At 31.6% G+C, this 23,303-nt stretch overlaps 2 protein-coding genes across 4 annotated transcripts in view; one reads left to right on the plus strand and one right to left on the minus strand.

The window, feature by feature from the left end:
• Window positions 1-5,678, minus strand: part of LOC132740603 (eukaryotic translation initiation factor 4 gamma 1-like) — a 41,745-nt gene extending 36,067 nt beyond the window's left edge. Inside the window, exon 1 of one of the 3 annotated variants that reach the window (XM_060728544.1) lies at window positions 5,592-5,678. The gene's annotated coding sequence lies outside the window, so the exon portion shown is untranslated. Of the gene's footprint in view, window positions 1-50; window positions 204-5,591 lie in introns of those variants that run through there. The other 2 variants (XM_060728542.1, XM_060728543.1) reach the window with 2 other exon arrangements.
• On the plus strand, window positions 117-23,296 carry LOC132740604 (lysosomal amino acid transporter 1 homolog; the record flags this gene model as incomplete). Its single annotated transcript, XM_060728545.1, is given in 8 exon segments — window positions 117-235; window positions 12,868-13,193; window positions 14,999-15,128; window positions 16,034-16,124; window positions 16,609-16,802; window positions 20,178-20,264; window positions 21,723-21,893; window positions 23,146-23,296. Coding segments are annotated over 7 exon segments (996 nt in total). The 5' UTR covers window positions 117-235; window positions 12,868-13,008.
• Between the last annotated feature and the right edge of the window lie 7 nt (window positions 23,297-23,303).

The raw sequence follows: 23,303 nt of genomic DNA on the forward strand, positions 1-23,303 counted from the left end.
ATATAAAGAAGGATTGAAGATGTTAACAGATTTAATAAACAATTTCGTACAAATATGGCTACCTTACACGGTCCGCAAGGAGACGGCTGCTCTCGGCTATTTCCGCCGAGCGATTACTTCCGGGTAAGAGGTCAAGTGTCATGTGACTTTGTTTACTAACACAAAGACGCCCTATTTGTTAATGACATTTTTTTGCACTTGTATTTCTTCATAAATTTAAGCATAAGTTCATATTGTAAGTATTCTTCATTTTACGTTTGATGAAAATTATACATCAATTGTTGTTTAAATTATTTTTTTCCAATTTTGTAGAGTAGCACACTTTCGGATAGATCGTAGTTCGGATATGTGATGTATTCATATTGTCTTATTGATCGAAATATTGTTTAGAATTTATAATTTGATTTTTTTTAAAGAAAAACATCATAACAAGGATGTTTTTTATTCTTCTTTAAATAACTTTTTGTTCAATTATGCCTAAGCTAGTCAATATTTTAGTGTGTGTATAAATACCAAGACATTACAGGGATACAGATTATTGAGTTAATATAATAATAAAGTTTTTTTAAGGTGTAAAAAAAAGGACATTATTACTATTCAGGGAAAATGATTCAAATTTGTGATCACTGGCAAATGAAAACTGAAAAAATCAGCAGCATATTGTTTGAAATTATCTATTAACAGTTTAAGTATAATTGCAGAGAAAACAAATCAAGACAATATGTTTTATGATTGAACCAAAATTAAAGTTAAAGATTGAATTTGGTGACTATAAATGTACCGAGTATACTGGTTTCATACCAGTTTCCAGCCCCTTAAAATTTTCCGCCCATTTATCATTTTCGTTCTGTCCAATAGGGCAGCTCTGCTACTTCATAAAATCAGAGAGACATTTGTTTTCTATGCAACACAGCAGTTAAAATAGTATACATGTACAGCGATTTATAAGTTTTGAAGTTTTTCCTGTTGTTTAAAGTTACCTTAGAGAACTTGCAACATTTAAAAATAAGCCATACCTGGAGAATTCTAGTTTAAATGCCCATGCGCAATAACTGAGACCCCATTCCAGGTAAATCAATACTTTTGAACATTATATTTGCAGAAGACATGGAAAAGGTTGGGAAGTTACATTTCTTTGATAAAATCATCTTAACATTTCTTAATGGTCCTGAATTAAATTCAAAATAAAAAGGTCAGGAAAACTGCTATGAAATTTTGAATAAAAGAGATAAAAGGTGTTTCATTCAGGCCTTAATATTCCAATTAAAAAGTAAATTAAAAGAGGAACATTGAAAAAAAGTAATGCTGGACAGGTACCTAACTTTGTTCTGTCAAAGTTGTATACTCTCCATAGACAGATTTTTATTTTATTTGTAAAACAGTACGATTCAAAAGAAACTGCTGGGAAACCGGTATATTAAACACTATTTGTTCTTTTTAACATCCTTTGCTGTTTGAACAATATTTTCTAAATAAAAAATATCTGAAATATAAAGCAAAACATACATATAAATTGCAAATTCTTCTTTTTTCAACAAATTCATATACTTCCATCAAAAAATCGATAAGTATAAACATGAAAATATTAACAATGAAAGCAATGACAGAAAATATATTTTAAAAAAAAGTAATTATTACCAGTAATATAGAATTATGGGCTGAGTTGGTATTTGGCCAAGATGAGTGGGTTGGCTGAGTTAGTTTTAGGGCCTAGCTAACCCGGATTATATGTATTTTGTATCTTTGGTAAATCAATATGTATAATCTATTTTGAGTAATCAACACAATTGAATGACAAAGTATACTTGTCAGGAACAATCAACTGGACTTTGTTTGAACTTTTTTTCATACAGTTTCAAAAGTTAAAAGCCACTACAGATACAGAAAATTTGACACAGTACAGCTAGGATCTAATGTCCAAACTAAACAGCTAGCCTAGTTTTTTTATTTCCAAATAATCTTTGCAATATCCTTTCAGGAATTCCTGGCTTGATACCAGGGTAATGTAACGATTCGCCACACTAACGATTCGCCACATAACGATTCGCCACAGAGTAATAACGATTCGCCACAGTTAAATAACGATTCGCCACGTGTTCAAATACAAACTTTTTCACACATGTTTTCAAATTGTTGATAGGATTTTTTTTCCATTTTATATTTCATTTGTTAATTACATAAATTAATTACACTGAATACAGCTTTTATTGAATAAAAAACACACGAAAACCAAATATTTTATTAACAAAATTACGTAACACATTTTATAACTTCGTTATTTATATAAACTGGAAAAATATACTAACAACTTTTATAGAATAAAAACACATGAAAATAAATATATTTTATTACCAAAATTACATCACACATTGTAGATGAGAAAAACTTATAAATAAACTGGAAAATTATACAAAAGCTTTTTTTTAAAATAAAGACACATAAATATTTTATTACTAAAATTACATTACACATTTTAAATAAGTTATTTATAGAAGAAGTAGAAACAGTTTATTTCGGTAACTTATACATTTACAGTATCTCGTTACATACAATAATTACAAATATAATAATTCTGTGGTCACATGACAAAAGTAAAGAAAAAAATAATAAGAAGAACATAAAAAGTTTTAACTGATGACATTCTAACGGAGAACAGACAGCTGCAAATAAAGGAACAAAGAATATCACAATTTCATTATCATTCATAGAAATAAAAAGTTCCAGTAAGAAGAAAAACACCAAAAAAACAGAAAAGACGTGACAATAATTTTATAACAGCGTCAAAAGTATAGTATTACATCACGGATGTAAATCCGTGATTACATGTATCTTTTTAAGTTGAAACAATTAACATTTCAAAATGTGTTATGAATTATCAACGGGTAGTAACAATTATTGTAGCTTTTTTATTAGCTACATCTATATATTTTCCTAAATTTACAAGTATAGCTTTATTATCTGATTGCAGTAACTCTACTAATTTATACACATTTATATAACTAACATATATATTATTACAAAATTTACATAAATAAGCTTAATTGCCGCATTGTTTTGAAATCTGCTCACATTGTCAGATAATTAAAGGATTAATTCGGCGTCAATTACATATTTCTACAACAAGCTTAAGGTGATTGGCTTATTAAAATTAAAGGTGTGACAAATGTTTAAGATATGCGTTCTTTAATCAATTATCGTAAATCAATTTTCGTAATGATCACATGTTTTTGCAATATTTTTTTTTAAATATTTGACATATATATAATATATGAAATATATATTTATATATATAAATATAAATTGACATTTATGTTTATGATAAATTCAATATTTATTTCAACATATAATTTCTTTCTTGTAAATGTACTCCTGTAATAATGTTACTTTGATAAATTGAAAATCCGCGATGGGGGCTTTAAGTTCATGTTACTTGTATTAAGAAACATTATTAAATTATTGTCATTGTCAAATTATTAAAACAAAAGGAAAAAGTTTGTTGATAACTAAAAAAAATCATTGTTAGATCTATAATCATACTGTGGCGAATCGTTATTTAACTGTGGCGAATCGTTATTACTTTGTGGCGAATCGTTATGTGGCGAATCGTTAGTGTGGCGAATTGTTACTAATTCGTTACCAGAATTGTGTGTATTTGAGGTTGATTTTTATTTAATCCAGATAATGGCTTTTGTGTTTTATTTTTTTAACATAACATACCTGGTAATTTATAATTTTCCAGCAAGATACGCAAAACAAATTGTTTACTCTGAAAATGACGATGGCTTGTGTAAGATGTTAAGTATTGCACTCTTAATGTCAGAATTTTCAACCTTAGTGTTTTTGTAATAGACATAAAATGGACATTAAATATTTAATGTTTAAGAAAGTTAAGTAAATTTTATTAATTTATTATATAAGAAACATTTATTTATTGTTGATAAAAAAGCGATTGATTGATTGATTGACAACCACTAAACAAAGAAAACAACTAAATCAGGGTTTTAAAGTTTGTCAGGGTTTGATGGTTGTCTGGTGTTGGTGTCCCTCGACCGGTAAACAAATATATAACATAATGGGACAAGCATCTGGAGATAGGTGTAGCATTATATTTTAGTAATCTGGTGCTGCACTGCAATTTTGTCTTGTGTAGGGTATATTTTAGTCCACAGTAAATGATGTTTATAAAAGAAATACAAGCCGATATAACACTTAAAGATCATGTATGTTGTAATTAAGGTTGTTACCATACTTAAGTGAAATTTTATATATGTATATAATTATGCTTCTTAAACAATTTTCAAACATCGAAGAATATGTAAAAAAAAAGTTCTGCAAATATTTGTCCACATTATAATTATGTAATCATTAAAATATATGCATTCATTTCTATTGAAAAATTTGACTTAGACCGTATAGAAAATTGATTTCTAATTACCTCCCTTTATTAACATGAAAATGTAAATTTGGTAATATCTTTACAAATAATGCTTTTTGAAACTTACAATATTGATAAATCTTCATTTGAGCATTATATTTTAAATTTTATGATATAAAACCATAAAAATGAGTTACAGGCTCTTATGATGGTAAGTTTTAAAGTCAGCAGTAAGTAGATTCTTAGATGGGGTCAGAATGACCATACCGGGCAGTGAAGGCCAACTGACACTCAATGGTTCAACATGAAGACAATTTAAAAGATATGCAATCTTTGTAAATATATTACATACAACCACTTTGTATCTGCTATGCCTACTCCTTGTACTGTAGAATGGAATACAAAATGGCAAAATACATGTAGATAAATAGGACTTCTGTGTATGATATTACATTGTACATGTATGTACAGTGATAACTTCACCTTTAAAATTGACATTTAAAAGATTGTTAAACAGAGATTATTTTTTTACAAATTATGAATTGGTAATCTTTATTAGGAGATATTTTGTATGTTTTTACAGGCACATGCAGGTCTTGTCTTATCACAGTTAATTTGTTCAGGGGTTGGATATCTTAGTAAAACAGTATTGTATATTTGTGCTATTCTTTGTGTAATTTTATTAGAAAGGTAAACTTTTAAAGTAGGATTAAGTTTTAAATACTTGTGAAATTACGATCAAAGGCTAAAGTGTAATGAAATATAAATATTTTTTTCTCAAAGGTAGGTACTTTTTAAGCAATAAATTTAAAGAATTAAGTGAATCTATTATTATTATTATTATTATTATTATTATTATGTAAATGGGCATTTTGTATGTTATAATATGGATGGATTTACTGTTGTACATATTTTAAAATTTTCCCTGAAAATGATTAAGGGTATGGTTCTTATAGTAAAACTGACAAATCTATTGAGGATATTTAGCTTAATTTTTAAGATTAATTAAGATAATTATAGTCAACAGTTAGTCAATTAATCAAGAACACAAGAAAACAATTTTTAACATAGATTACAGTAGGTTGAAAATTGTATGGCTGGGAGGTCAGGAAATGTTATTATTATTTTACTTGTGTATCTTTGTCTATAATTACATAGATAATGTTTCCATTTAGTTATATTTAATTACAATAAATTTGTTAATTAGTTCACTTACCAGTGTATAAATCTTGGTAAAATTCAAAATTAGTCAAATAATGTAAAAATAAATAAATACTGTAAAAATGTTTAAACCTGAACAGTACACTATATGTAAAATGCTTTAATGTAGTAAAACATGGAAGTAAAAATGTTAGAAAATTTATTAATGATAGCGGATAATCTAAAAATAGCACACCAATCATTTCTGTAAATTTTGAGTAACCCAATAAGAAATTTTCAGAAAGTAAGCTACTGGGATTTCCATTACTTTTCTGTCTCAACTTGTAAATTATTTATGAATAGATCTTAGTATTTGCTAAACAGTTTGCCAGTTTTGTGTTGTAATATTAATTTTTACAATATTGTTCAAAGTTCAAAGAGCATATGTTGTAGTTGTCTACACATTAAAATATTATTATTATTTGTGCTCTTCTCCATCAGTCAGTCAGTCTGTCTGTCAGAAAATGTGGATCCTATGGAACTAAACAACCATACCTGATTGGTTAATAAATAGTGCATCAATTATTAGTCGCCGGTTGAAACCGGCGACTATATTTGTAACAGTTTAATATTATATCTATGGTAGGAGAAGGCCTTAAAATCTGAATATAAAAGCAAATCAATTACTGAACAATTAAGGACCACAATTATTTTTTATGATCTTAAAAATTCAAACATAAAGAAACGTTGCTAAATGAAAAGAAATATACAAATATTGACATCTTAAAAAGCAACATTACAATTTTCATAAAATGAATTAATAATGTATCCCTATGGACCAGTCATTGAATTAAGGGAAACTTTTCTTTTCTCTAAGTGTCAATCGTTGCTATTTTATGACTGATAAATCATGAATGATATTTGAAATGACACATTCAAATTATTTGGTTATTTATATCTTATGAGACCTATTATATTTTATTATTTTATCTAATTATAAACAGATTCTCCCTGTGCTTTTTTGTAAGAATCACGTGACTACACGTTGTATGTTATTGTTATAAAATCTATTAATAGTAACAGATTGCTGATAAGACATATACTAGTCAAACTAAAGGTATTGCGTCTGATAAGATGCAAATGTATAGATACAAAGTTATCTTTCATTAATCAGTTTCATATCTTATATCATTAGAAAGGTCTGTATACTAAAGAATAAGTTTTCAAAACCTTTTCATTTTTTCTTGGTAAAGGGTTAAACTTGGCCCTTTCTGTCAACGTTCAATAGTTTAGCCAAAAATAGATTTATGCTAAAGTGGCACATTTATTGAGAATAAATAGTGGTAATCGTCGTCTTTGTTATATTCCGTCATTTTCCGTCACGCAGGTTACCAAAACTGTATGACGGTAGGGATCCGGAATCGTATTAGATACATAAAGAAAACTAATAAAATATCTTTTTGTTGATATTTTATCCAACTGAAAGGTGTTAACTATATCGTATGTAACGACAGGAATATTGATTTCAACTAGATCTAAATTATATATTTTTTCGATAGCGCAGAGGAATATTTTTTTATGCAGATACAATTAAGTTTTACGGTAGAATTGCATTGTTTCATGCAATAATTAAAACATATATATATTTTCAAATATTCGATGACCGTTAATTATTTGGCGGTAATTATCGGATTCTGAAATATTTAATACGGATTTCGATGTCTGGTATAACGGTAAATGTATAAGGTAGAATTACAAGTAGAATTACAAGAATATCACTCGCCTTACAGAATTAATCAAAATTATGAAATAAAAAAGTGCTGGAAATGAAACACGATTATTAACTTATGTTTCATATAGTTAAAAGAAATAAAAAAAAATAGTTTTATGAAAACTGCAAAAAGGATTTTCAAAGATTCGAACTTGGCCTACTAGGTCACAACATCGTCATACTTACTACCACTAGGCCATCGACCAATATTAATTGATTTAATATCGAGATCTATACTATCAATAAAATCTTTAGCATTAATCATAATAAGTTACGTAAACTAACGAAACAACTCCCAAAAATTAATGAGTCTCAGGTCAATATTGCCAGACAATACTTGCTTAGTTTGTAATCATAGCAGTTCCTTGACAATATTGCTAAGTAATGTTTTATTGTGAATAAACAGTTACTCAACATATTGTTCCTCTTTTCTTTATACTTGAACAATTAATTAAACTGATATTTTCTTATATTTATGATAAAACAATCATTTTTCTATCCGGCGACTTGATGCTTTAGCATCAAAACCTCTACTTGTATATATATGTTATAGGTTAAACCATATAGGATAGGTTAAACTATACTAAGGACAGGTTATACTATATAGGATACAGATAGGTTTAACCATAACTGTAAGGTTTAACCATAAAGGAAAGGTTAATAGGGTAGGTTAAACTATATAGGAATGGTTAATAGGTAAGGTTAAACTATATAGGAATGGTTAATTAGGTATGTTAAACTATAGAGGAATGGTTAATTAGGTAGGATAAACCATATAGGAATGGTTAATTAGGTAGGTTAAACCATATATGAATAGTAAATAGGCATGGGTTAAACCATAAAGGAATGGTTAATAGAGTAAGTTAAAACCATATATGAATGATTAATAGGTATGAATTAAACCATATACAAGTAAGAATGGTTTATAGGCATGGGTTAAACCATAAATGGAATGGTTAATAGGTTAGGTTAAACCATATAGGAATGGTTAATAGGTTAGGTTAAACCATATTGGAATGGTTAATAGGTTAGGTTAAACCATATAGGAATGGTTAATAGGGTAGGTTAAACCATATAGGAATGGTTAATAGGTTAGGTTAAACCATATTGGAATGGTTAATAGGTTAGGTTAAACAATATAGGAATGGTTAATAGGTTAGGTAAAACCATATAGGAATTGTTAATAGGGTAGGTTAAACCATATAGGAATGGTTAATAGAGTAGGTTAAATCCATATATGAATGATTAATAGGTATGGATTAAATCATATAAGAATGGTTAATAGGCATAGGTTAAAGCATAAATGGAATGGTTAATAGAGTAGGTTAAACCATATAGGGATGGTTAATAGAGTAGATTAAACCATATAGGAATGGTTAATAGGTTACTGGTTAAACCATACAGGATTTGTTAATAGGGTGTTACTGGTTAAACCATTCAGGATTTGTTTATAGGGTAGGTTAAATCATATAGGAATGGTTAATAGAGTAGGTTAAACCATATAGGGAGGGTTAATAGAGTAGGTTAAACCATATAGGAATGGTTAATAAGTTCGGTAAAACCATATAGGAATGGTTAATAGGTTACTGGTTAAACCATACAGGATTTGTTAATAGGGTAGGTTAAATCATATAGGAATGGTTAATAGAGTAGGTTAAACCATAAAGGAATGGTCAATAGGGTTTGTTTAACAATATAGGAATGGTTAATAAGTATTGATTAAACCATATAGGAATGGTCATTAGAGTTATGTTAAACCAAATAGGAATGGTGATTAGAGTTATGTTAAACCAAATAGGAATTGTCAATAGAGTTATGTTAAACTATATAGGAATGGTCAATAGGGTAGGTTAAACCATACAGATATGGTTTATAGGGTAGGTTAAACCATACAGGTATGGTCAATAGGGTAGGTTAAACCATACAGGTATGGTCAATAGGGTAGGTTAAGCCATATACCATCATCACGCTCAGAATTATTGCTTCTATAGTAAAAGAAATAATCAAAAGAAATTAACCCATAGTCTTCTGGCAAAATTTACCCCTGCTACCTTTGCAGATCAAAATCAGCCAGCATGTCTATGTTATCTGATCATAGTCTGCACTGTTCGCTATTCAGTCAGTATTTTTTTTAGAAATTTCCCAAAACAATGATGATTAGTCTTCATTATATATATAATTTTTTGCCTTTGCCACCAGTATAAAGGCAGGACACTCGTCTGACCAGGCCTTGTACTGTTGGACACTAGTCTGACCAGGCCTTGTACTGTTGGACACTCGTCTGACCAGGCCTTGTACTGTTGGACACTAGTCTGACCAGGCCTTGTACTGTTGGACACTCGTCTGACCAGGCCCTGTACTGTTGGACACTCGTCTGACCAGGCCTTGTACTGTTGGACACTAGTCTGACCAGGCCTTGTACTGTTGAAAATACATCTGACCAGGCCTTGTACTGTTGGACACTCGTCTGACCAAGCCCTGTACTGTTGAAAATACATCTGACCAGGCCTTGTACTGTTGGACACTCGTCTGACCAGGCCCTGTACTGTTGAAAATACATCTGACCAGGCCTTGTACTGTTGGACACTAGTCTGACCAGGCCTTGTACTGTTGGACACTCGTCTGACCAGGCCCTGTACTGTTGGACACTCGTCTGACCAGGCCTTGTACTGTTGGACACTAGTCTGACCAGGCCTTGTACTGTTGGACACTCGTCTGACCAGGCCCTGTACTGTTGGACACTCGTCTGACCAGGCCCTGTACTGTTGGACACTCGTCTGACCAGGCCTTGTACTGTTGGACACTCGTCTGACCAGGCCCTGTACTGTTGGACACTAGTCTGACCAGGCCTTGTACTGTGGACACTCGTCTGACCAGGCCCTGTACTGTTGGACACTAGTCTGACCAGGCCTTGTACTGTTGGACACTCGTCTGACCAGGCCTTGTACTGTTGGACACTCGTCTGACCAGGCCTTGTACTGTTGGACACTCGTCTGACCAGGCCCTGTACTGTTTGAAAATACATCTGACCAGGCCTTGTACTGTTGGACACTCGTCTGACCAAGCCCTGTACTGTTGAAAATACATCTGACCAGGCCTTGTACTGTTGGACACTCGTCTGACCAGGCCCTGTACTGTTGAAAATACATCTGACCAGGCCTTGTACTGTTGGACACTCGTCTGACCAGGCCCTGTACTGTTGGACACTCATCTGACCAAGCCCTGTATTGTTGGACACTCGTCTGACCAGGCCTTGTACTGTTGGCTGATTAAAGTTAAGATTTTCATCTTTTTCATCAAGAATACCCTAAATTGACATGTCCAAAAATGGAAGCTGGAAAGGTTAATATAAGAAAGTTAGCAAAATAATGTTTATAACTTTGGGAAAGGTTTATATAATAAAGTCAGCGGCTAAGGTTTATAGATTTAACATTGGACTATTTCAAATTCCAAGCAGGATAAGTCCATTGTATAAAAAAATCAGCAAGGGAAGGGTCAAGAATGTTGTTATTTATGCAGTATTAACTTTGATCACTATATTAATATATGAAACTGTGTTATCACCATCAAATTATTACTTTGTTTACATATACAGATGATAGTTAAATGAAATTAGTCAAAGTCCAATTAAAAGGCTTGGTGCGTCTTGTAACCAAATATGAATATAGAGCAGCTTATACTGTATGTTGCTCTATGTTGTTCACATTGCTATTACAGTATTAGTGGATTAATTTTCATGTACGGTGCTATTACGTTAATAGATTAAAATTTTTATTAATGTATGATATACTATATAGATTTAATGTATTACGCCATTAATAGATACTTTGCTATTATTGGATTAATTGTATAATATGTTACATGTACGAAGGTTTTAAATGTATTATGCTTTCAGTGAATTTAATGTACATTGATGCTATTAATGGATTTAATGTATTAATGCTATTAATGAATTGATGTACAATATGTAATTAGTGTATTTAGTGTTTGACATTATTTTCTGTCCAATAGGATTGCAGTATTACAAATGGAGCGTAATCACATATACTTTGGTAAATCGTCAAACTGTTAATCAGTCTAGTAAATCGATTGTTTATAAAAATAGTTTAAAACAAAATTTATTACCAGGTAGTATGTATTTACAAAATTAATTTGGTTGCGCAGCTGTGCTTATACTATACTTAATGTACAATATGTAATAAGTGGATTTAATGTATAATGCTTTAGTGAAATATTATATACAATATGCTTTTAGTGGATTTAATGTATAATGCTTTAGTGAAATATTTTGTACAATATGCTTTTAGTGGATTTAATGTATAATGCTTTAGTGAAATATTTTGTACAATATGCTTTTAGTGGATTTAATGTATTAATGCTTTAGTGAAATATTTTGTACAATATGCTTTTAGTGGATTTAATGTATAATGCTTTAGTGAAAATTTTTGTACAATATGCTTTTAGTGGATTTAATGTATAATGCTTTAGTGAAATATTTTGTACAATATGCTTTTAGTGGATTTAATGTATAATGCTTTAGTGAAATATTTTGTACAATATGCTTTTAGTGGATTTAATGTATAATGCTTTAGTGAAATATTTTGTACAATATGCTTTTAGTGGATTTAATGTATAATGCTTTAGTGAAATATTTTGTACAATATGCTTTTAGTGGATTTAATGTATAATGCTTTAGTGAAATATTATGTACAATATGCTTTTAGTGGATTTAATGTATAATGCTTTAGTGAAATATACTGTACAATATGCTTTTAGTGGATTTAATGTATAATGCTTTAGTGAAATATTTTGTACAATATGCTTTTAGTGGATTTAATGTATAATGCTTTAGTGAAATATTTTGTACAATATGCTTTTAGTGGATTTAATGTATAATGCTTTAGTGAAATATTATGTACAATATGCTTTTAGTGGATTTAATGTATAATGCTTTAGTGAAATATTATGTACAATATGCTTTTAGTGGATTTAATGTATAATGCTTTAGTGAAATATTTTGTACAATATGCTTTTAGTGGATTTAATGTATAATGCTTTAGTGAAATATTATGTACAATATGCTTTTAGTGGATTTAATGTATAATGCTTTAGTGAAATATTTTGTACAATATGCTTTTAGTGGATTTAATGTATAATGCTTTAGTGAAATATTATGTACAATATGCTTTTAGTGGATTTAATGTATAATGCTTTAGTGAAATATTATGTACAATATGCTTTTAGTGGTTATTAGTGGATTAAATGTATATTGCTATTATTGGATTTAGTGTACAATAGGTTTTAAATGTATAATGCTATTAGTGGATAAATGTACAATATGTAATTAGTGGATTTAATGTATAATATGCAAATAATGGATTCATTGTTTGATGTAGTTAGTGAATTTAATGTATAATGCTATTTATAGTGAGTGAATTTATTGTACTTATAGTGAAGTAATGTACAATATGTAATTAGTGGATTTAGTGTTTGAACCTGTTAGTGCTTTCCTTAAAAAAGGATTTAATGTTCATTAATACATTTAGTCGATCTAATATACAATTATTTTTTTTCATTTCAGGTTAAATGAAAGGGCAAGGTTGGATTGAAATAAATAAAATAAAGACCCATTTTGTCTGATACATGTACTAAAATAAGGATTAACCGTTAAAAACAGAAATTAATAATCAAATCTATTGGATATAAAGAGAGACGTTACATTATGCCATGGCAACCATTGTATGTGTATAATGTTGGTGCTACAGCAAACATTACCAGCAACAACTGTAGTGAAGGTGTACAGTGGATTTACAAGATTCTAAATGACTGCGTTTGGAACGGGAAGGGTATAGCCTCGGAAGTGCTCGGACTTGCGTCTATACTAACATGGATGATTGTATCAATACCGTAAGCCGTTATTTAATCTTGCATTTACTAGGCTTCTGTAACTGTGCGGTTAAGATTTGTTGACTTAAAGCCACTGGCCCCTCACTGCTATGGGTTTGAAACCTGCCTGGGACTTTGAATCCTTCATGTGTGGAAGCTATCCAGCTAGCTTATGGAATGTTGATGGTTCTACTCATGTGCCCTTTTGTGCCTGAAATGTCTTCCTCCACCAGTAAAGCTTGAAAAAGCTCGCTATATGAGCACTACTGTGTTGGAGTGAAGTAAAACCAACCAAAAAAAAAGATATACATGTATACTACTATTATAACTCCATGTACAATTGTGTTTCTTGTGTCCCCTTGAAAAAGGCGACATATAGGGGTTACTTTTGTCGGCGGCGTCGGCGTCCCCTAAAACTTGTCCGGAGCATAAGTCAGTCATTATAAGTCGGATTGACTTCAAACTTGGTATGCATGCTTCTTATAATGACCCGAAGTGCAGTGCACAAGAACCGGTACTCTGCACTTCTTATTTTTTGAGTTATTGCCCTTTGTTTATTTTCATACTTTATTTTTGTCCAGGCCATTTCTCCTAAAGTATAAAAGCTATGGACTTGAAACTTCATAGGATGATAGATCTCATTAAGAAAAAGTGCAGTGCACAAGAACTGGTACTCTGCATTTCTTATTTTTTGAGTTATTGCCCTTTGTTAATTTTCATACTTTATTTTTGTCCAGGCCATTTCTCCTAAAGTATAAAAGCTATGGACTTGAAACTTCATAGGATGATAGATCTCATTAAGAAAAAGTGCAGTGCACAAGAACTGGTACTCTGCATTTCTTATTTTTTGAGTTATTGCCCTTTGTTAATTTTCATACTTTATTTTTGTCCAGGCCATTTCTCATAAATTATAAAAGCTTTAGACTTGAAACTTAATAGGATGATAGATCTTATTGATACGAAGTGCAGTGCCCAAGAACTGGTACTCTGCATTTCTTATTTTTTGAGTTATTGCCCTTTGTTAATTTTCATACTTTATTTTGTCCAAGCCATTTCTCATAAATTATAAAATCTTTAGACTTGAAACTTAATAGGATGATAAATCTTATTAATAAGAAGTGCAATGCACAGAAACTGCTGATCTGCATTTCTTATTTTTTGAGTTATTGCCCTTTGTTGATTTTCAAATTTCATTTTTGTCCTGGCCATTTCTCTTAAACTATATTGTTCACAAGGCGACACATCCGACTCGTGGAGTTCTAGTTTAAAGGAAGAGGTTTCTATTAGGAGTTAAGCTATGATGGTGGGTTGTGTTGGTATGGTTGTTTCAGGCAGTGGAAATGGCCACAGCTAGACTTTGGATCACTTGCTACTCACTGCTGGGGGTTTAAATAAATTGCCAAAGACATTGATAAACTGCCTTTCAATGAAGGAAGCTTTCCTTGTAGCTTCAGCATAAGTTATTACATAACCCTTAACCTGCTGGTAGCAACAGATTCTAACCATACAACCCGAGTGCAGACCAAGATCAGCTGGTACTTTCCTTCTGTGTGGTCATGGTCTGTGCTGCTTGATTTTCAGTCAGTAAATATTTTGAAATTTTCTCCCAAAAAAATTTGAATGGTTTAACATGATTGAAAGAATTCCGAATTCAGAAACATTGAAAGAAAGTATGCTCTAATGTATCCATCTAGTGTGAAGTTGGCATTTGAACATTTATAGTCTTGCTATGCTAAAATCAAAAGAAAGAATGAATTATTTATTCATTGTTGTCTGTTTAAAATCAGTTAATATTAAATTTTATGCATTGAACATTATATTTTCAGTCAAATGATCAAGAACTTCCGTAATATACGAGGAGTGGAAGGAATATCGTTAATGCTGATATTAATGTGGACTCTTGGAGACACCGCAAATCTTGTTGGAGGCTACCTTACCAAACAACTTCCTCTCCAGGTAGGATTTTAAATCTGTGACTGTTGATGAGTAATAACGTATGAGCCGTGCCATGACAAAACCAACATACTGTGTTTGCGACCAGCATGGATCCAGACCAGCCTGCGCATTCGCGCAGTCTGATCAGGATCCATTCTGTTCGCTTACAAACTCTATAACAAGTAGAGAAACTGATAGCGACCAGCATGGATCCGATCCTGATCAGACTGCGCGGATGCGCAGGCTGGTCTGGATCCATGCTGGTCGCAAACCCATTATGTTGGTTTTGTCATGGCGCGGCTCATATGGTTTTAATATTTTCAAATGATCTTTTTTTTGTTTGTACCTATGTTTGTATTGTACTTGTATGATCTTATTATTGTATAGTATAATGTTAAATTATAATACTTTCACTATTTTTTTTATTTTTTCCTGCAACCAATACAGAGTCTGTACTCTACCCTAGAAAACTTGAGCAAGCTGTGGACCAATAACTTGAAGATAACCCTTAACCTACTGGTTTATACAGAATTTATTTTAGTTCGATCACAGGAACTTGATATTTAATCAATAAAAATCCCGGATTTTTTGGATTAAAAGTATGTACTACTGCATCAGTGGATATTTCCATGTGTCAAAAAGTTAGCGAATTTAGAACTCCAGACATTTCACGCGAGGAAATACTAACAAATCATGCAAGGGTAGGATTTAATGACAGGTTGGTTGATATTTATGCTAGAATAAATTTTAGCGAATTTTGTCAATTCGCGAAAATGCCAATATTTCCGTGTTGCTAACTTAACTACTTAAAACAGTATTCCTCAGGGTCTGAGGATTATATACATGTATGATAGATTTGCATTACCTTTCTTGATTTTCACCTGTTCAATATTATTGTCCACACAATCTTTCTCTTTTAATTTCAGATATATCTTGCCGTATATTTTGTATTTGCTGATTTGATTCTATTTGCTCAATTCTTATACTACAATTTATACTGGAAAAAGAAATATAAAGGTAAATATTTTTCAAAATAAAAAAACACTACATATGCTAGCTGGATACTTTTTCTGTGGCATGTATGAATTTAACATTAATTTAAAGGGACTCCACTGAGGTTTTTGGACATGATGGGACTGAAAATATTCTCTACTTGTAATAAAGTTGGTAAGCGAACAGCATGGATCCTGATCAGACTGCACGGATGAGCAGGCTGGTCTGGATCCATGCTGGTCGCAAACGCATAACGTTGGTTTTGTCATGGCGTGGCTCATTTCATTTGTGATCAATGACTAGACTATGCAGAATGCTGTAACCATTAAGGTTCATAGAATGTCTGCTTGAAAATCGTTGTCACATAAAGTGATTATCAGTTTTATGAAGAGCCAGGAACATGCAAAAAATTATTTACATTTACAATGCAAAACTTGAAAAAGCCTGGAACCATACAGATTTGTGTTATGTAAAGTGTTTATTTAAAAGAACATTTGTTTTGTTTCAGATTATGAGCCTATTCAGTCAAGCATTCAAACGTCAGGAGTACCTCAAGTTGTTCTGTGTTTCTCAGGAGCTTTATTGTTGTGTTTACATAAATCTTTACAAGTGTTAGATGTAAGTTCTACAAGAATAGTACATCATCCGGCAGGAAGATCTCTCATGGCAAATGATCTGCAGTATCATATACACATATTTAATGTAAGTTCTGTTTGATTCTTATACATACAAATTTGAATCCTGATAGAGACTTTCAATTCTTTCATGTGAGGAGCTATCAAGTTTGCTTACGGAAAACACCGGTGGTTCTACTCATGTGCCAGCTCATGTCTGTAATAATGAACAGACAGGCACCTGAGGTCTTCCTCCACAGTTGCCATGTGACCTTTTCTGTGTCGATACTTTTTAGCTCAACTATTCAAAGAATATAGGGAGCTATTGTACTCACTGTTGAAGGCCCATAACTCTTACATGGATTTTGACAGAAGTATGCCCTTTTGAACTTTTACATTATCCAGGCTGTTGTTTTACAATATACAACTCAAATAGTCAAGCTTGTTACCCTACCAACAGCTCTTGTTATTCTTTGATAAGGACAAAAGATTGTAGTGAACATTAATTGTTATTAAAAAATAGTTAAGTTTGTAGAGCTCATAACATTTTGAAAGTTAAAGTAGCTTTAGACTTTAGTATTATATCATTTTTCATAACAATCAATATATTGCAAAAATATAGGTTGACTGGATCTCAATATATCACAACACATATTTTTAGTGTCTGCTAGCAGGGCGTTCATGGCTGAGTGGTTAAGGTCATTGACTTCTAACCACTTGCTCCTCACCGCTGTGGGTTCGAATCTTGACATGGACTTTGGATTTTCACGTGAGGAAGCTATCCAGCTAGCTTACTTAGTGTCAGTGATTCTACTCGGGTACCACACCTGAGGTGGCTGGAAGATCGTCATATGACCTATACTGTGTTGGTGTGACGTAAAACCCAATCAAACAAACAAACAAAGTGTCTGCTGATGGAAACTGTATACACCTATGTGAACAGTGCAGATCAAGATCAGTCAGTCTTTGCCATCTAATCATGGTGTGCATGCATGCCTTCTTAAGTTATCATGGACTGCACTGTTAGCTATTCAGTCAATACTCATTTTGAAATTTTCCTTAAAATCGATGAATGGTTTTGTCTTTGGACAAGTCTATTAAAGATATTAAAGGTGGTAAGGGTTAAAGTCTTTCAGCATGCTATTTCACTAGCTTCCTGTAAAACAAATGTAAATCTCAAATGTTATTCAATGATTATGATGCACCATTAAATGCATTCAATGGCATTGTTTACAGTTTGGTGACATTGATTATTAATGATTTTAGCAATCATGTTTTAATGTGTGAAAATAGGAATTTGTCATTGATAAGGGTTACACAGATGATTTTGTCAATTGTGAAATGTACTTACCTGTTTTTAACTCAGTCATGGGAAACTGCTTTTTTGTTGTTGTTTTTTTTTTGTTGTGTTTTTTTTTGTGCAAGTGGGTATCTCCAAAACTAGTTGAAACTTAACTTCACAAACTTCTGTGATTATCTTACATGACGGGCACAGGTATTATAGCTCTGAGTTACCTTTTTTTTACAGAGTTATGCCCCTTTTTTGACTGTCAAGCACTCAGAAATATCCTAATAATTTGGAAAATACTTAAACAGCAATTTTTCCTGCACATACATAAAGTAGTTAAATTATAGCAAATGTTGAAAATAGACTTACATGTAACTGAGGTTTATCTGTGTCTTCCGTGTTATAATTATGAATGTAAGCTGATTATCTGGTTTTCAATTGTAAGGGGGATTTTGGTTGCATATGGGGAGGGGGAAACAAACTTTTTAGGGGAAATGGTGCCGAATATTGGCTGGCACTTAAAGAGGGAGATAAGCACCCCTGGCTTTAAAAAGGGCATGAAGGGTCATCTGAAAACAGACTGAGGTCTTTTTACCACAATGGACTGGAAACTGGTTAAAATAATGTAAAAATATGTTTGGCCATTCACACCATTATATCCAATTACGTCGTAATTTGAAAATAATGCAGGAATGTAAAAAAATTCAGGGATGTGAAAATAATGCTGGGATGTGAAAATAATGCAGGGATGTGAAAATAATGCAGGAATTGTGAAAATAATGCAGGATTTGTGCAGAAGTTATGCAGAATTGTTTCAGTAATAATCTTTGCAAAGGTTCAGCATTACATTTGCACGATTCCTGCATTATTTTCACATTCCTGCATTTTAATGGTTATTCACGATGATTCAGTGGAATGATATGTTTAAATTTTTAGAAAACAACCATATAAATAGATTATGTTTTGATTTTTTTTTCTCAGAAATATTTATTTATCAGAAGAGGTTGATATCATGTATTTTCTGTGTGTTAAACAACCCATAAAATCACATCCAAGATGATGTTTTTAAAAGGCAATAAAATACATCCACTTCAGTGAGTAATTTGATAGCTAAAACAGGCATGTTTGATTTTACAGTGACTAATAGATAGTTGGTATTTTGTGGTTTTAAAGGTCAATGTTTAAATGGATGTATTTTGAAATGCATGTTTTATAACACATAGTTTATATAAGTGGAATGATTTTATATCATGTGATGTAATGTGGGTTTTAAATGAGTCATATATTTATGAGAATGAATAATTTTTTTATCAGTTACGTTTAGGGGTTTTGCCCATACTGCTTTGTCGTGACGCGGCTCATATTATGATTTTATCAATATTGCTGCATTGCAATTAACTTTGATCTTATAAAGGCTAAAAAATATGGTACTGAAACAAAATGTAAAAAATTGCTTATTTGCAAAGAAACAAACTTTTTGGGATAAAAGTTGAAAATAACGATTTGAATTACTGGATCAAAAAATTAATCAATTTTAGGATCAGGATCCTAATATTTGGATTTAAACAGGCATATTTCGTTAAATATTTATGATTTTCTGTCTAATTTTTCATTAACATATGCCGTTTTAAGTCCACATTTAATTCAACTTTTAAGTTAATATTGAATCTTATGATCTAATTACTTCCCTTTAATGAAGTTTGAATATCCCTGGATGATTCTTATGTACTTACATGCTCTGTCAATGTGACAGCTCTTGCCAGCCATCCGGTTAGAGCAAAAGGTAGAGTGTTTGACTGTGAATTGGGTGATCGGTGTTCGATACCAGAAAGGTGCAGGTCACTTCCGTTTTGATTGATCATGAAATCCTTTCTACGGTCATTCGCACTGAACCTCTGCCCTGGCATGTACAGAAGTTATGAGTTCCTTGTGAAAGTGAAGGTAACTAGTACTGGTAGACTGCTTGACAGCCTGTCCAGGAACGATGCGGTGACTGAACTGTGCTCTCAGTCTGGTAAATTCAATCAAGGTGACTTATTGCTGTGATCCAAAGTGAAAACTACCAACACCACCTTCCGTCAACTCTTCCCAATATTTTCTACTTGGTTTAAAAAGAATTACCAGTAGAATTTATAGATAATTGTGTTAAAAATGTGTAATGTTTGTTACTTTCAGAATATAGAAGATGAAGTTGGTTATGGTATAGGGGTAGTGTCTAGTGTATTCTATACATTTTCTAGATTAGGGCAGATGTGGAAAAATGTAAGTTCAACTCTTAAAGTTACAAATTTGGTAAAAAGTTAACATACTACTTTCTATATTAAATGATTAATAGGGAAAATAATGATAATACTGGGACCAGTGCCTTTGCCAACAGTATAGAGCCAGACCAGCCTGCATATATGTGAAATCTGACCAGGCTCTACTCTGTATTGGCCAAATAACTTTAAATTTTCATCCAGATACATGTTTAATGAAAACTGCTAATGAACAGTTCCAAAAAGTGAATCTTGAATCATTGTTTTAAAAAGCTTTATTGGCATGGTCAAAGAAACCTGCAAGTTAAGCATTTATGAGTTAGTATAAAAACACAAAAGAGACATCTTTTGTAGGAAACATTTTATTGATGGTTTCTTATTAGAATACCCTTCCTTTCATATATTTTATGTATTAAGTTTAACCCTTAAATTTCTGAATCCACAAGTGTTGAGTCTCAATCACTTGTATAAAGCCAGGCAAGCCTTCCATATTAATGCAGTCTGATAAGGGTCTATACTGTTTGTAGCTCAATTTTTATATTTCGGTATTGGAATCCCTAAAATTTAGACAACTGTTCTTTTATTCAAAGCTAGGTAAATCCAATACGAATATTCCACTGGTTAATTTTAGGTGGGATGGACACATGTAATCGCAAATTATCTATGAGTGTAAAACATAACATTTATTTCGACTTTCAATCATAACTTAGAATTTAGGACACCGTATAGGTTCTGGGTATTAGCTTAAATATTGCTCTGATGCTATGAATAGTTTGTGAAGTGAACCAGAAACGTTTAAAGTGATATTGTATGAACATTGAATGTAATTGATTCTGAAAACAATAAAAAATGGATAAAATTAATTACCTCCCTTTACTATACATTAAACAATATGAAAATCAAACTCCTCACACTGATTAGCTCCCTTGGCAGAATTGTAATCACTGCCTTCACAGACGTCACATGATGATGAAAGTCACATGACGTAACGTCGAAATTCAAATGTAAATATCGACCGTTACATAGAAAATCTAACGTCATTTTTCTCTTTTTGTTTTATTTTAAACTTTTTGTACCTACGTCTGTTATATTTTATCAAAAAATTATCAAAAGTATACAAAATTATGAAAAATAAATTAAAAAGCTAAAAAATATAAATATCCAAATATTGATATTTCAATGTTTGTGATGGCAGAGCAGTTACGTCACGCTTTGCTACTTTAAGTTTTCGAAATTATTTTTTATATTAGTTTACATCTAATACATTATGTCTTGAAACATTAGCAAAACCGTGTTTACTTTTTAAAATAAATAAAAAAAATGAAAAAAATCATATCGTCAAAAATCTTGACGAAAATGTTGTGATGGCAGAGATCTAATCCTGCTGTAAGGGGAGATCACTGCGTAGGAGATTGTATGAAAATAGTGAATTACCTCCCTTTATGGTTTGTCTTTTCTTCAGTACAAAAGAAAGTCTACAGATGGCTTGTCAGTGTTGATGTTTATATTAGCTGTCTTAGGTAATCTTACCTACGGACTATCTATATTGGTGCGACAATTAGATGCCAACTATGTTCTGAGACATCTGCCATGGTTGATTGGAAGTCTCGGAGTTATCTTCCTTGATTCATCTGTATCCTTTTCTTTTGAATGCTTTGATTTTGTGATTATAAGTAAAGATATGCATGTGCAATCAGTGCAGAGCTAGGTCAGCTGGTAAGTGAATTAAACAGTTTATTAATGTACTTAGGATAATAAGTTGTGAACTTTGATTGTGTTATAAAGATACATTATAACATCATATATAAGTTATATTTAGAGTTTGAAACTCTGTACACGAACTAGCCTTTTTTCGGTAGGAAAGTGCCAACATTCAGCTCACTATGTCACTTATCCTTGCATAATAAAGTAGATGAATCTAAGGGAACAAACCCTGTAGTAAACATTTTACACATTATGCAACAAGTGATCTCCCTTAATGATAAATTGCAAATCAGGCTATATGCAGTTGTATGTCTTTATCTTTGAATCCATATAACATGTAAATTAAAAGATATTAATGTATTAAAAGATCACCACATTACAAAAAAATTCAAGACAATTTGAAAAACAAATAATAGTCATACAGTTCATCACAGTGCATACCCAGTATTGCTGGAATGTGAGAAAAATACAGGAACCTAGGGCTGTCATTGAATATCGCAATATTGATATATCATCGATATTCGTCATCAGATACAATATCGATACACATTTTCAAAAATTGATGTAAGCTAAAATTTATTTATTTCTGTTAGTGAATATACCTCTCTATTTTGCCATATAAGAAAAGTCACTTTTTCCCAGTTTTCTTGACTAACTTGAACTTAAAACTCTGTTTTCAAATGTCAGTGACAAAAATAACAGAAAAAACAAACTTTCTGTTAGTTTATATTATTTGTAATGTCTTATACAAGCATACATAACACCATGATCCCAATTTATTACACATATTTAAATGTTATTGATTGCACCTACTGTCAATGTTGATATATATTGATATATCTTCAATACTTGTCTCTCAATATATCAATACAAAATTTTCCATCAAGGAACCTGTGTAAAACTATGGCCTAGACAAGATAACCAATAAAAATAAGTAAAGTCATATTTGCTTTTTTTCTGAGTAGGCAATTTTGCACAACTAATAGCCACTGAAAACATTTTCATTGTCAAGTAATACCCAGCAGGTGAGATTTTGTAATGCCCGAAGTTAGCCAAAATCATCCTAATTGTTTTGGCACCATATGACCTATACTGTGTTGGTGCGCCATAAATCCAAAGAAACATTTACAAACAAATAAGTTTTGCATTTTTGAGTTTTTTTTCTTAACTTATTGAAACAGCTTCTAGTCCAGTTCAGATATTACGGAGAAAAAGATGACTTGGATTCTTTATTAAAGGCCACCGTTCCTGACAACAGAGATACGGACACAGAAATTTATGTCAATGGTCAGCGTGAGCGTGTCGGGACTATCAACTAGGTGACTACCAATAAGAGTTT

Source organism: Ruditapes philippinarum, unplaced genomic scaffold, assembly GCF_026571515.1.
Source record: "Ruditapes philippinarum isolate M1 unplaced genomic scaffold, ASM2657151v2 ctg6222_1_1_1_1, whole genome shotgun sequence".
Classification (NCBI taxonomy): Eukaryota; Metazoa; Mollusca; class Bivalvia; order Venerida; family Veneridae; genus Ruditapes; species Ruditapes philippinarum.